A 14,273-nucleotide genomic window follows, 5' to 3' on the forward strand; every position below is an offset into this window, starting at 1 on the left:
TCAGAGTTCATTTGAAAACGATGAGCTTACATTAGCAATGACTTCCACATATCTCTTTCTGGTTTAAGATGCTGTGACTATGTGACTCGATTACGCAATATTTGAAAAAAAATATATAATAAATTGGCAAAGAGAATCGGTGCATGTCAGTGAGGGGTGATGTGACCGAAGTAACTGTATATAGCTACTACTGTTTTTAGAATGTATTTTATTCTTGAACCACATAAATTCCCTTTTATTTCTATTCCATTCGTATTTGAAATACCTAAGGAACAACAAAAGAGGCGTATTCAATTGAAGAAATTTATTTACTTTTTTTTTCTAGGTACATAGATGACATAATTATAGACAAGTTTTGATACATAGGAAAACCCTCTGTCCTTTCTCTTTGCTAAATGAATCATCACAATAATTTTTACAATTTTTAAAACAATACACAGCTTTCTTGGGCTGAAGCAATTGCAAGAACAGATTGGTACTGGTATATTACAGCTACTTACAATGTTTAAGATCAGCAATGGAGAAAAATAAGTTATTTAAATATTGATTTCATATACAGAAAGTGCAATGTTGTTAGTTGTTATATAACTTGCTTGACAGTTTGTTTTCTCTATCAATTTAAAATCAAGATAACTTGGACGCAGACTACTATATTTATTTTTTTCTGAAAATAATACAGTACACACATGCAGCACTGACTTGGCGAATTGAGTTCTCTTGCTGCAGTTAGGAAAGCAAACTTTGCTATGTCAGAACTGACTTCCAATAGACTAGTAATTTCCAATTTCACCCACATGTGGGTTCAGGACAGAGAACAGGGCCTCTGACTAAGGCAAGGCCATGAAAATCTATCTGCTACTTGGTTATCTGGGAATGTAAATAGTGGCTGGGGCTGGCTGCACTTCCATCTAGACAGCTTCAAAGTAAAAATTTACACAACGGACGTGTAGCTACCTGAGCTGAACTGCCTTTCCAGGTTTCTTTTGTGCTTTCCGAAGACAACAATTTTCACCATCTCTCAACCTTCTGTACCAAGTGCAACCGATTAAAACGGGATATTGCTGACGCCTATCACCCACTTCCAACATCCACAGGCGGCCCCGAACCACCACAGTCGAATGCCACACACAAACACGGAGGCTTTTCTAGGATCAAATTAAAAGTTTAAAGCTAAAGAAGACCAAACAAATACGAATGATACAAATTTGTTTGTTTAAAAACAAAAAAGCACAATAAAGTAAAAAACCACCTCAGACCCCTCAGATTAGGAAGCTCTTCCCACCCCAAATCACTCATGGTCCCTGAATTAGTTTTTTTTCTGTGCAAAGGCAATGATTTCCAAAGAAGAGTGACAGAAATGTGGTTTGCCATTCTCCAAAGCTCAAGCTCAGAAAACTTCCTTTTCTGGCGCCACTTTCACTTAGATGAAAATGTTGCACTGAAAATGAAAACCTGGAAATTCACGCGAGAGTTCGCCTTCCCCTTTGTTATCTCTTACATGACTTCTGTGTGGTCGTTTTGCTCAGCTTTAACTACGAGCAGGGTCTCTCAGAGCAGGATGAGGAGCCTGATGGACAGCGCCCGCCTCCCCCACGGCCCTTGAAATATGTTTCGGTGGTGATGTGGTGTTTGGAAGAACCCTGCAGCCTCAACTTTCCAAACGAGCTATGCACAGGAATGTCACAGCCAGAGATGACGAAAACGGGCTGTTTTCAAGAGTTCAAGAGAAGTTTGGCAGCTACAGCGTTTTATTCTAGAATTCCACTTCTTTACATGGCATCTTATAGAAGGTGAGTATTATTGAATGTATATTATTTTTTTAAATGCATACCAAAGCATGAAAAAATACATCACCTGAGAATGTCCTTTTCCTCAGAAACATGGATCTAAGTATATAAAGCAAATGCTAAAGATGGCTTTATAATTAATAAAATACTTATTTTTTTCCCTGAGGGAAATCATTTGTTTTAGTGAATAGATGAAATATTTCAGAACTTTTGATCAAGGCTTTGTGTTCAAAGTTTTTCTGTTGTAAATGATCACATTCAATGCTTAAAATAGCCCTCATGATGAGAACTTTAGTAAAGGAAAATCATTCTGTAAGCAACGGAAGCCATAATAGTTTAGTTGTCTAAATTTCTGTTTGCTAGAAAATCAGACACAAGACTAAAAGAGGACAGAATATGCTGAAATCAATTGGAAAACAATGGTAAATATGCAAATACTTAATACATGGCTAATGTGGTTTGCCTGGCTCCAAAATGAACCTTTATTTGAATTAAAAGAATTATCTAAATAAGAAAAGGAAAACAATATCTTAATTGTAAAACTGAAAAAAAAAAAAAACAAAAACCCAACAAAAAAAACCCACTTTTAAAACAGCTTATTAACCATTTCCCTTTTTAAAAACATCTTTCTGAAAAATTCAGCCTCACAATGACTCTTTGAGAAGGTGACCTGTTAGCTGATGATTGAATTTTGGAATGGACATGGTCAAGGGTCCAAGTTAAAACTGTAGCACGATGACCCACAGGTAACAATCAATACGAAACTGATTAAAATGAAAGATAGTTACTATAAGCACACACACCCCTACCACCCGCCCCCACGCACACTCACATATACACAACAGGATGTCTTTGTGAATTTCAGAGAGCTTTTTTTCTGGATTTGTAGTTAGTTTAAAAACTGAAAGCCAACATGAAATTTGTGCTGATAAACACCCCTACAAAATAAGCCATGTTGGAATGAGACGATTCGAAAAGCCCATTTTTGCTGAAAACATCTCAGACGTGTCAGATGGCAGTCTAAGCTGAAGATTTGGAACTACGGTTACAGGGAGGTGAACACTAGTTAGATAACTGCTTAAAAGCTAATATTAAGGCAAATAAAAGCTGATTGCTAGGAAGCAATTATTAAAATGTCTCTTGTTTATCTAAAGGAGAATAGGACTTTTTTTTCTAGTGCAGCCAGATTTTCTTACTTTTGAACCAATGAGCAAGGTCAATGGTGTTACAATCACTCCCAAGTCTGTTGCTTTGGCCTAGCTAAGCCTGTCTGGCCCTCGGGGATCCTGCAGGGCGACAGACAGAAGGGCAAGGGCACTATCAGAAAGAGAAAGGCTGCCCAACCCCCGCCCCCAGCCCTCTCCCAGAGCACCAAGACAGCCTGGAGGCACAGCACCTGTGGCAGGTCGGCATCTTGGCTCTGTCGTGTTCTGAAAATAAAAATAAGTGCTTGTTTTTTCTTTGGGGGTCAAAGAGAACCGCACCACTTTTCTCAAGGAGACTCTTCTGGAGAAGAGAGGGTCATCGGTCCCATGTGGCCACACACTGGGCCTTTCTTCTGGATCTGGTCTGCACGTCCAGTGAGGGGGGAATTGAATCAGCATCATAAGCACAGTGAAAGAGGGTGGCTCTGGTCCAGGGAGGTCCGTGAAAGGCCCAGCTACATGGCCTCGGGGCCTGGCGGCAGTTTGAAGAGTCTGGCTGCAGACACGAGCTTGCTTATGTGTCTCTCCTCTGTGATGCCGGCCTCCTGAAGGCAAGTGTGGGACAGAGAAGGCACTTGGCCCAGTGTGCTGAACCCCGCCTCGGTGAGGGTGTTGGTGTACATGGGGAGACCGATGGAAATCAGCCAATCCGACACGGACGAAACACACCCGGGAGAGAAGGGCTTCCTGCAGATTTCTGTGAGTCCACCACTCGGGATCTGGGTAAACAAAGAAAGGCATTTTATAAAGACTGCTCGTGCCACTCGAAGGGGCAACTTCTCATGTCCCTGAACACTGCTAATGTACTACGCTGCTGGACTATCAGAGAGTGATGATGCTATGACATGTCGAAGACCAAGAGGAGCATGAAGAATTCTTTCTCGTCTTCTTCAAGGTGAGACAAATTCTCAAGGAACGGTCTGAGGTTCTAGAAGGTACTTGGAATTAGATCTAACCCCAGGTATGTGTCCACGTCTCCAAACTGAAAGCATTTACATTTCCGGTTATTTTGTCTCACGGTGACGTGTTCTTCAAGGAGAGAACCTTAAGGTGACGGAAGAAGCAACACTGTGCGATAGATAGTGTGAAAAGTAAGACACTCAGTGGGTAGAGTGTTTACAAAGTAGGTTTTTTGCTAGGTTTTGAGTCCATATTAACAACCAGAAGAGTAAACATTTATCGATACCATTATAAAGAATGTAAACTACAATAATATCAAGTGTTAGCTATGGCAGGGAAATGGACATCTACACTTGACTTCTGGGAAGGCAATTTACCACCAAATGTGCAAATCCGTGAGATTTTGTGCAGTCTTGATGAAGCAAACCCACTTAAAAGGAATGTGTCCTCAGAAATTGACCTTGGACATCTACGAAGATTTGTTAAGAATATTCTTTAGAATGTTGTTTAAAATAAAAAATTGCAAAGTCTAAATGTTTCATCGATATGGATTAGCTAAACTAGCACACATCCACCTAGTAGAGCACTGTGAAATATTAACACAAAAGAATTTTCAATAACAGAAGTAGATTCATGCTGATCGTGGAAAACAATCAGGTTTCAAATCTGGACATTTACTACCGTATCTGTGCAGAGAAGTGGCTAGACTGACTTAACTTTTTCACAGTACTGGGGTTATGGACAATTTTTATTTATTTTTTCTTTCCCAAACTGTATTTTTAAAAGTCGGCAGGCTGACTATATATGGCTTTCCCCCAAAGTGTCTCCTTTCGACAGCTACGGCGAACCCCGGGCCACTCAGCAGTTGTCAGCACGCTCATCATTCAACTCTGTGACTAAACGGACTCAAAAGGCGGGACGAGGGGACACCCGAAGCGCCGGCTGCTCACCGCCATGCGGTGCTGCTTCCGGAGCAGCTTCACGCGGATCTGGTCCATGTTGGTGGCGACGTCCCTCTCGGGCTGACCCAAGTCCTCTGCGTACCTCTGTACCAGGGCCTCAGGAATCCCACAGCGGCCGTGCTGCGAGGGAGAACAGCAAACGTCAGGTAGGAAAAGGCGTTTAGCTACTGGAAAGTATCACCGAGAGTTTACATCTGAAGTGAATACAAATTTCTCCATAGTCAGGGGGTTTTAGAAGGAATACTTCTACGTCTTTATTTTTTAGGGAGAGATTGAGCTCTAGGAAAATGTTTTGAAACATAATTAAAGCGGAACACAACCACCTTGTATTTTTCGGGCCAACACCCTCACTTAACTCTACTTGATCATTTTGTAAAATGTTACTGCAGACGGTCTCCTGAATCGCAGGGGAGGAGGGCGACCGTCCGCTCCACGGTAGCCGGCAGCTTACTGCTTGTGCCTCATCGACCAAAAGTCGTACCACCCGCGTCACTAAGCCAGCATCTACTGTAGAGTAGGATGCTCATGCCTTTCCATTCAAAGGGGTTTTTTCACTAGATATTAAGGAGGAGGAGGAGGAGGATGAAGTGAAGGCTCTTGTTGGAAGGCGTTCATGGTCACAGAATTTTGTAAGGCGACACCTTGGATTGCATTATAACAGAGCTTTCATTTCCATGAGCAGCGTAGGGCTACATCTGTTCTCATTTATTTGTCTGCAAAGTCATGGTAGTATTGATAGATCTACTCTTATTTTTTTAAATGAGAAATAAGTTTTCTTTATGGATATCATTGTTTTGAATACAATGGGATTTTCATATAATCCCCTCGCCCTCGCCCGTTACCCTACAGATAATTGTACAATTATTATATCTGAATAGGGTTCTACAGTTTTCAAAGTATGTTTACATTTATTTTATTTGTTCCTAATAATACCTGTAAGGGTAGTTATAGAGGTTATTATTAATTCCATTTTACAAATAGGAAAAGGAAATGACTTGTTAATGTCTAAAAACATACGTATTAAGACATGGACACTGGAACTCAGGCCTGTCCTGTCTGCTAAACCATGCCTTTTGAGAATCAGTTCTAGTACTGATTGACAGTTCTCCCTGCAATGTATCACAGCCAAAAATTAAAAACAAACAGGCAAAAGAAAATAAAAGAAAACTCCAAGGCTGTACTGGCATTTAATCCGGACACTGTGCCCCCATTCATGCAACTGCCCAGCACCAAGGGGCAGAGGCCCCTGCTGTGGGCCACCCTGTGCTCTCACTTGTCACAAAGGTCCCCGCCTCCAAGCTGGCCTCCGAGGCAGCTGGTGTTCCTCTCACCTGGATCCCTGACTCATAAAAGCAGAGGCCTGTGAAGTGAGGCCAAGGCCTTTGATACCTTATCAGAATACGGTTCCTCTGTGAGATCGATGCCTTCGGCTCGTAACTTGTCTTCAGTGAGCATTTCCAGGTCGACTCCCCGAGTGCAGGAGATCTTCCTGCTCAAGGCCGGGCCCAGCTTCACGCCGTGCTCCTGGAGGCTCGTGTTCTCCGGCAGCTCTGACAGCCAGGGCGGTGGCCGCGTGCTTGGTGGGCTGCCAGGCTCCTGCCGCGAGGGAGGCCTAGAAGCCTGAGGTGAGTGACAGTCGCTGGGGCCGCTGGGGCCACCCTTCTTCAGTGGCAGGCAGGGGGCATCGGGACCCGGAGGGCCAGCGTGGAGGCCGTTGGCCAGGCGCTCTCTGCTCTTCTTTGCAGGGACAGGTGGCGGCTGGGCAGGATGTCTGGATTGCGCTCTGGCCTCGGGGCCCCTCTGCTCACCTTCTTTGGTGCCCGGGGCATGATGTGCTCCTTCAAACTCGAGTCCTTTTCTGTGACCCTCAAGAGGAGTCCTTGTTAAACTGTGTCTAACTCCAGGAGGCTGAGCATCATAGTTTTTGGGCAAACACGGAGGAGGTGACGTGCCACGTGAAGAGGCTGCTATCGAGCCGCCCAGTTTCTTAGTAGTCGTTTTCTGAGGATCAGAAAATCTCTTACTTTGGGTCAGTAGCAATGCATTGTCAATGGCGGAATCTTGTTTGGGGCTGTGGACCTTTGTGATGGCGGGGGCTGTCTTTTGTGGCACTTCTGGTGCAATCTGAGGGGAGGGTTCTGTCACCGCACTAGGCACATCTTTTTCGGCGTCAGGCTCTCCTTGGAGGTCGTCCAGGGAATGGGATCGGGGCCAAGTTTCCACAGGCTGGGGGCCCTCCAGGGTCTCACAGCTCCGACAGATGGAAACGGGGAGGCTTCTCCGGTTTTTATTCAAGCCGGTCGCACATGGCTGGTCACAGCGCTTGGAAGTGTGAGGGGCGAGACCAGCGCCCAGCCTGCTCCCGTCCCCCTGCTTCAGCGCGTCCACCGGCTTCGGCAGAGGCAAGGTTGGGTAGTTGCCCAGCTGGTTCCTGGTGAAAGACTTCAAGCTGGACTCGGTCGATGACTTGGCAGAGAGAAGGCCAGTTTTCCGAGTCTTGCCTGTGAGACAAGGAAATATTCTACAATCACATCTTAAGAGGCGCATTAATCAAACTGATGTATAAAGGTTTACTAACGTAATTGAAATCTCCAACACCTAGATCCCATTGCTGGATTACATACACGAAGAACAGAAAATCGCCATTCATGACTTTGGGTGATATAGGGTTATTATGGTTCCGTTTTTACTTTTAGAAAGATTTCTTAGTCTTATTAAAGAACTCATAGAGACCGAAATTGAGTAACTGAGTTATGTGGTAAGGAAAAACGCTGTGTCAGGCAAAAAAATAAATCTAGGCCTAATGTCTGTTTCTAGCTGCAGTCACATCCACACCCCACTAGAAACGACGCTAACAGGTTTTCTGTTTAGTGAGTACACTTTTCTAATGTCACGGTTGGAAAGGGGAGGTGGACTGAATTCCGGGGCAGGTTCCATAAACGGTGCCCCCAAGGGTTCGCTGGTGACCACTGACCGTTCAAATTACACCTTCCTCCAAGCCCTCCCCGATTACTCTTCTGTTCGAGTGTGGAAAACAAATAAATCCTAGAAAATAGTCAGTCAACCTTGGAACAAAGAGGTGTATAAGCTTAAGTGAGTATTTCACCTGAGACAATCTATAAAATACTGACATGGTTCTAATTATCAGTGAAACAAAAGCCCTGATTAAAATAAACTGTCAGACTAAGCCTTAAACTATCAACCAGACATAATCTACTTATTTGACAATTGTTAATTGATATTAACCGCTATTACTGCTTGATAAGCTTTACTGAGAATTTACTAGCTGAGGGTCAGGCACGGTGCTAAATGCTCAGTTTTCATCAATTCCTCTCTCTCTACCTGTTGTTACAGTTTTGGTTAATACCACGTTTAGTGTATGCTTTGATGCTGGGCTGAAGGGAACACCCAGATGATAAACATATAAGCTAAGAGATCCTGGTACTTTAGGCCAATAGAAAAAGGTAAAAATATTAAACTCACATCAGGTCTGGAAGGTGCAAAGAAATCTCTGAAAATCCACTCTCTTATAACTAAAGGTTTTCTTCCTAGTCCACTGTTCAGTGAACATGTGTAATTCAATGGTTTAATTTAAAATTCTGACATCTCCCCATAAAGCAATCCTGTCCTTGCAAAATAAGCAGCAAAGAGAAATCGGGTGGTGGACTGATTTGATTGGGAGAAAAAGGGGTATGGATAATGCCAACTCTAAGAAAATGGACCCTTTGGGGTAAATGAAAAGTTCTCTGGAAAAAATTTCTATGCATATAGAGAGAAAGGAACTAGAGAAAAGGCCTGAGGCACTGTCATTACGAGTGGTTTGGCCATTATCAGCAGAGAAAAAAGAACAGATTCCTTCATGATTTCACAGCTTTCTACCAAGCTTCCTCTGATTTCAAATGGATAATATTAAATATATCATGTAGAGCACAACTCTAGGCACCCAAGGATGGGTAAGAACCGAAGCCTAATGAACTGCAACCTGCAGTTTAAAAAGCTTTGCTTTAGTAGGTGTTCAACAAACATTTGAACACATGGGCTACTCGATGGGGTTCCAATGGCAGCTATCGACCCTGGGCATTTTTCATGATGATCTTCACGTGTTTAACAGTAATCTAGGGGAACCCTTCCCTCCTAATCTTACTACAATGGGAGTTTTGGGGGCACAAGAGGAAACAGACAGCCACGTACGGTAGCACTGAGTTCACCCGAGCCCATTCTGCTTATGACTCCTCTTCCATCTGAGGCAAGTAAGCTTTCTGGAATTTCATATCGACTGTAAGGTCAGGGAAGTGGCCAACAAGACGTGAGACTCTCTCACCACCCTCTCCCCCAGTAACCGCTCTGGCCACAACAAGGCACTTAAGATACTGTTGCTTTGTGACCCTGATGGATGAGCTACCTGGGAGACTGTTTTCCTTACAGACCTAACAGTTCCCGACACTCAAATGTTGGTTTTCATTGCGTAAAGAAAAGGACATAGGAGACATACCATTCAGGTTTTATGGTCGCAAGTATTTTAGACGGAATTTATTCACTTCACGCAGCAGTTGGGAGGAACAGATATTAGAGGCTGACTAGAAACTAGAACGCTGGAGAGATCAGAAAGATGAACACTGAGTTCCTCACAGAAATAGAACCATTCTCTTTTAAGAAAATGGTACTTTTGAATCAGTCGTTTTCAAAGTAGGAGTTATCTTTGCTAATGAAGCTTCATTTTTAAAACAGATCAAAGCTAAAGTGTCAGAGTGGCTCGAGGCCAACCTCGTCCCCTCGAGGCCCTCACGCCTCACACCACAGAGGCCCCTCAGATGGCAGTTAAAAACTGGGGCTTGAGGTAGCATGGGCTCCCAAACCAGAAGTTACGAACTGCGTAAGCAACACTGGCTACTTTACATACAATTTGCCTTTATTTCTCCATTCAATGAAAATACTTTGCTAGTGAGAATGAGAATAGAATCGTGCAGCCTGGTTTAATATTTGAATAAACAAAGGTGGAGGAGGTACCATTGTCCTTAACTATTAAGTGGACGAAGCCAAAAAAGATGAAAAAAAAAAAAAAAAAAGTCAGTTCTATTTTGAAAACATCTTGCTGTAAAGTGTTTTTAGTTTGTTTAAATGATGGACTTCCGGTAATTTCATACCTTTGCTGCATGCTTTTATACTGATTTGCAAAATGAAAGTTTTGGTTGATCCTGCTGTCCCGAAATCTATTTACTGAATGTCTTCTATGTGCATGTACTTACAAAAGATAAGTAAACTACTGATTTAAATTGAGCCCATCATTTGCAGCGGGTATGGGACTCAATGCTCCAACTAAGGGCAAAAACACATATTTTCTAGTAACTTCCAAGAACTAGACCATGGGTTGGAGTCGGGGAGGGCACAATGTGAGTGTGGGGACCGTCACTCTGAGCCTGCAGACATGCTCGCTGCGGGGGAAGGCAAGACGCACCAGATTAGATCCGAGGAGTCGTGCTCTGTCTAACTGGTCTGAGGTTTTGAGATTTTTAAAAACAAAGTATAATATTTTAAGATTTAATCACATACCCTTGATTCAGAGATCTAGCTTCCACAAAAATGAAGCAACGATTGCTTGAATAAAGTCAGTCTTTTCGCTTGGATTTAATATCAATGAGATATTTTCATACTAGAATCTTTGATATACCACTGCCAGAATCTCTCTTTTCGTCACTCTGGAACTGACGAAGGAGTCACTCTGCAACTGTGACCCCCAAGCTGACAAGCTCCACTGGCTGCGTCCCAGAGCCGAGGGCTGCCCCCGCTCAAGCTTACTATCTATGTAAGAAGGAAAACCGAGGTGACAGATGATGGTGCTAGAGGAATCCTCCTGTTCTCAGAGGGGGGTCCTCGAAATCCTCATATGGAAATGAGAGACCCAGGAATGGCAGCTCTGAGATATTCTTGTTCCTCAAAATAGCAAGCAAACAAACACACACAGAAGTCTTCATGCCATGTGCTGCCTTTTTCCTTGTTTTAAAATTGGTCTACCGATTTTAATCAATCCATCGTTTTTTATCCCTTTTGGCTTAAAGCTCAAGACAGCCCAGAGACCACTGGCTGATGTATGATGACACTAAGTAGTTAGAGTTTGGACTTGAAAATGCTTATGGCATTGGAAAATAAGGTCTAAAATATTGTCTACCATTGACTGAGAGCCTATTAGGTACCAAGCATGAAAAACATGATGTAAATGAAAAGAACAAAGCTTTAGTGATTATTTAATCCCTCTGAGCTTTAAAGTCTTCATCTATAAAATATGAACTGCAGAAACTGATAATTAGCAATTGCTTACATAAAAAATTAGCCCACTGCCCAATTCATAGTCAGTGTTTAATAAATGCTGGGTATTAGTACTATATTATTATCTTAATTCTTACAATGATCTATAAAAGAAAAACTCATCTGTCTATTTCAGCAGTAAGGGGGCTCAGAGACTTAAAGTAATTTGACCGAAGTCTTTGGCTCATAAATGTTCTAGTCGGGGTTCAAACCCCAGGTCTTCTCCCTCTAAACCCCATGACTCTGCAGGATCTGCACTTGGTGCTAAGACTCTAAGAGTCTCAGGATGATGGAAAATGGAGGGTTCCTTTTCTCTGACTCACAAATTTAGTCTTGGACGCTCCATGCATGCACTAGGTGGAATGAAAGAATAAGAAGACCACTGCACTCATTTCTCAAAAGCATCCATCGCCTAGGTTCTTGAGGGATGTTCATTCTTCCTAAGGATCTTAATTAAGCACCAGCAAACCTGGAAAAACTCCTCTCCCTATTGCCAGTATTCCCAAAAGCAGTAGCTCAGGCTGAGGAAGAAAGACAGTCATTAGCCAAAGCACAGATGTCAAGAAATGACCCAAGTGGCTTGCTTGCCTATTAAGAAGCATTCGCGATTATCTGTGCGGACATTACCGTTTTCCAGGTTCTCACTGCTTTCATAGCATCCTGAGTCCCGTGGAGAGCAGCCACTCAGGCCCTGGCTGTCGGCAAGCAGCTTCTCCTGGGACCCCGACTGGTCGCTGTTACCTAGAGAAGGTGAACACACGGCATGGAATCACAAGGGGAATGAAAAGCAGAGGTTTCGAAGTCAACTAAATTCCGATTTTATCCTCGGTTATCAGCATACATTTTATTAAGCCTTGGACTTTTGGAATAGAACTAGTTATTTTGAAGTAAATGAGATCAAAATGCACAAGTGAGATCAGAATAAATTTTATCCTCGGTTATCAGCATACGTTTTATTAAGCCTTGGACTTTTGGAATAAATGAGATCAAAATGCACAAGTGAGATCAGAATATTTTTTTTTCAAGTAAAGTACTGCCTGAAGATAAATGTGGAGACTACCTAGTGGGAGCATTTTCATGCCTTTTAAGTTACGCAGGGGATGACTCTGGCCTCAAACCAATCAGGGAGCATTGTGTCAACAGTGGGGGAGGAGCAATCATAGTCCCTTCTGAGGGACAGTCCCACGGAGTAGCAGCAAAGAGTGAGGATGCCCCTTTCAGAAGGAGGTATAAGGGCATATGCTTTTTAGAGATCTATAAGATCTGTGTTTCAAGTTATTTTTTGTTACCAGCTTCCTAAATATGGAAGCTCATATAAAAGTGTCAAATGAAATACCAAACTATATGACAATTTACAAGCGTTCTTTGGCCTTGGTGACAGGTGCTGGCCCTTGCATGATCTCAATGAAATCAGGCTGGCAGACGGGGACAGAAACCCCTAGAGCGATGAGACACCAGGGGTAAAGTCTTCTGTTCTTGTGGTCTGGACTGTGTCAGAGGCCTCTCTTTCCTTTCTGCCTTTTCACTTTGCCTCGGGTCAGCATTTTTATTTCCGGTTCACAAAGATCAGGCAGGAAGAGCTCTGGAAGCCTTCTACCTGGGACGCTGAGTAACGAATACTCTTAGGAACCCTTCTAAAGAGAAGCAGCAGATGTTTCTGCCGAGGGAAAGTCTGCCTGGACTGCGTCGCGTGGACCTTCATCATCCACCAGGGTCACTGTGCCTGCTGCGTAAAAAGGGCCCATATGGCCTGATGTGGAATCCAGGTTACATAAGGAACATCTTTGTATGATGATGCAGAGTTAAGTGCTTGGTCACATAAAACAGAAACCAAGAAAACATTTCCTGCATAAAATAACCAGTTGCATGATGAATGGCTTTATTTTCCTTTTTTTTTATCAGTTGCTCTCCCTCTACCACATACACAAAGAAGAAAGGAATCAATACACCAGAAATCTGATGCCTTTTCTCAGGTCATTAAAAAAAAAAACATTGTGGGAAGGCAGAGGGCTGCTATTCCACAAATGTTCCTCCTGTCCAGCCACCACTTCCTGTGTTTCTCACCAGGAAAGCACGCTATAAAGCCAATCATGGCAGAAATCGTGGCAGAGTATGCCTTAAATTAGAACCCCAAGTTAATAAATGTTATTTTTAACATGATCAATAAAAATCGGAAGCACAAGAGCGAAGCCCACCCCTCCCCCACACAACACGCGGAACATTCTAGAGTGATGTCCTCATTGTGTGGAAGAATCTGTGGATTTGGAGTGGCCTTTGTCCTAGCCTAGCATGTTATTTGGGAAAATGATACTTGTAAAATGAAGGCTTTGAGCTATCAGTTACAAGCCAGGAAGAGGAACTGCTGTAGTTTGTCCTTGGCGAGACAGTTTAGTGTTCTGCTTCAGCTAAAACAGACTCCAAAGTGCTGACCAGTGGGAATAAAAGAGAAAACTTGTCCCCTGCCGCTGTATGAAAACGCAGACCGTGTCTGCATCTTTGGGGATACCAGCCTCAATCAGACATGGCACAGTACCTGAAGTCATTCTGGGGAGGGAAGGGGTCTCTCGCACTGCCCGAAAACCAGTTTATAAAATCACACGGTGTATGTGAAAGGGCTGTCGACACTTTCTTCCTAAAGGATTCAATCAGCAGCTACTTAGCGGAAACCCAACTACCAAGTTTAACAAAATTCCCTAAAACTAAAAGCAGTGTTTCCCAAGTAATTTGCCCTCTTTTACCAGGGAGAACAAAGAAGTGGGGTCCCTCTCAGACACGCTGCCGATTCGAAGCCACGTCCTCTCCTCACACTTACTGGCTTAATGTCAAGATACAAAGGGCAGGAAAGAAAGGGAGATAGAACCATGAACATTCTCACAGTCAGACAAGAGCAGAGGACCGGGTTTGGGGGCTGAAACCCCATTGGGGCATGGCCTGAACTTGGCCTTGGAAGCACTTTCCTTGGGCTAAAGCTCTCTGTCTCAAGGTAGCTGAGACATTGGCTAGTAGACATCTCGACATACACACTTACACACACATGCATGCAAACACGCATGCATGACACACACAGAGGACAAACAGGCCAAGACACGGATGAGATATCCAAACATCAAAAGGTT

At 43.3% G+C, this 14,273-nt stretch overlaps 1 protein-coding gene across 1 annotated transcript in view; it reads right to left on the minus strand.

Moving 5' to 3' along the window:
* Positions 1–289: 289 nt before the first annotated feature.
* The window catches only part of SASH1 (SAM and SH3 domain containing 1), a 160,003-nt gene continuing 146,019 nt past the window's right edge, over positions 290–14,273 (minus strand). Inside the window, exons 17-20 of the mRNA XM_006915337.3 lie at positions 11,785–11,898; positions 6,244–7,355; positions 4,843–4,974; positions 290–3,711 (exon numbers count right to left, since the gene is read on the minus strand). Of these exons, the coding sequence (XP_006915399.1) occupies positions 3,448–3,711; positions 4,843–4,974; positions 6,244–7,355; positions 11,785–11,898 (1,622 nt within the window). The 3' untranslated portion in view covers positions 290–3,447. The remainder of the gene's footprint in view (positions 3,712–4,842; positions 4,975–6,243; positions 7,356–11,784; positions 11,899–14,273) is intronic.

This window comes from Pteropus alecto, unplaced genomic scaffold (genome assembly GCF_000325575.1).
Source record: "Pteropus alecto unplaced genomic scaffold, ASM32557v1 scaffold185, whole genome shotgun sequence".
NCBI lineage: Eukaryota > Metazoa > Chordata > Mammalia > Chiroptera > Pteropodidae > Pteropus > Pteropus alecto.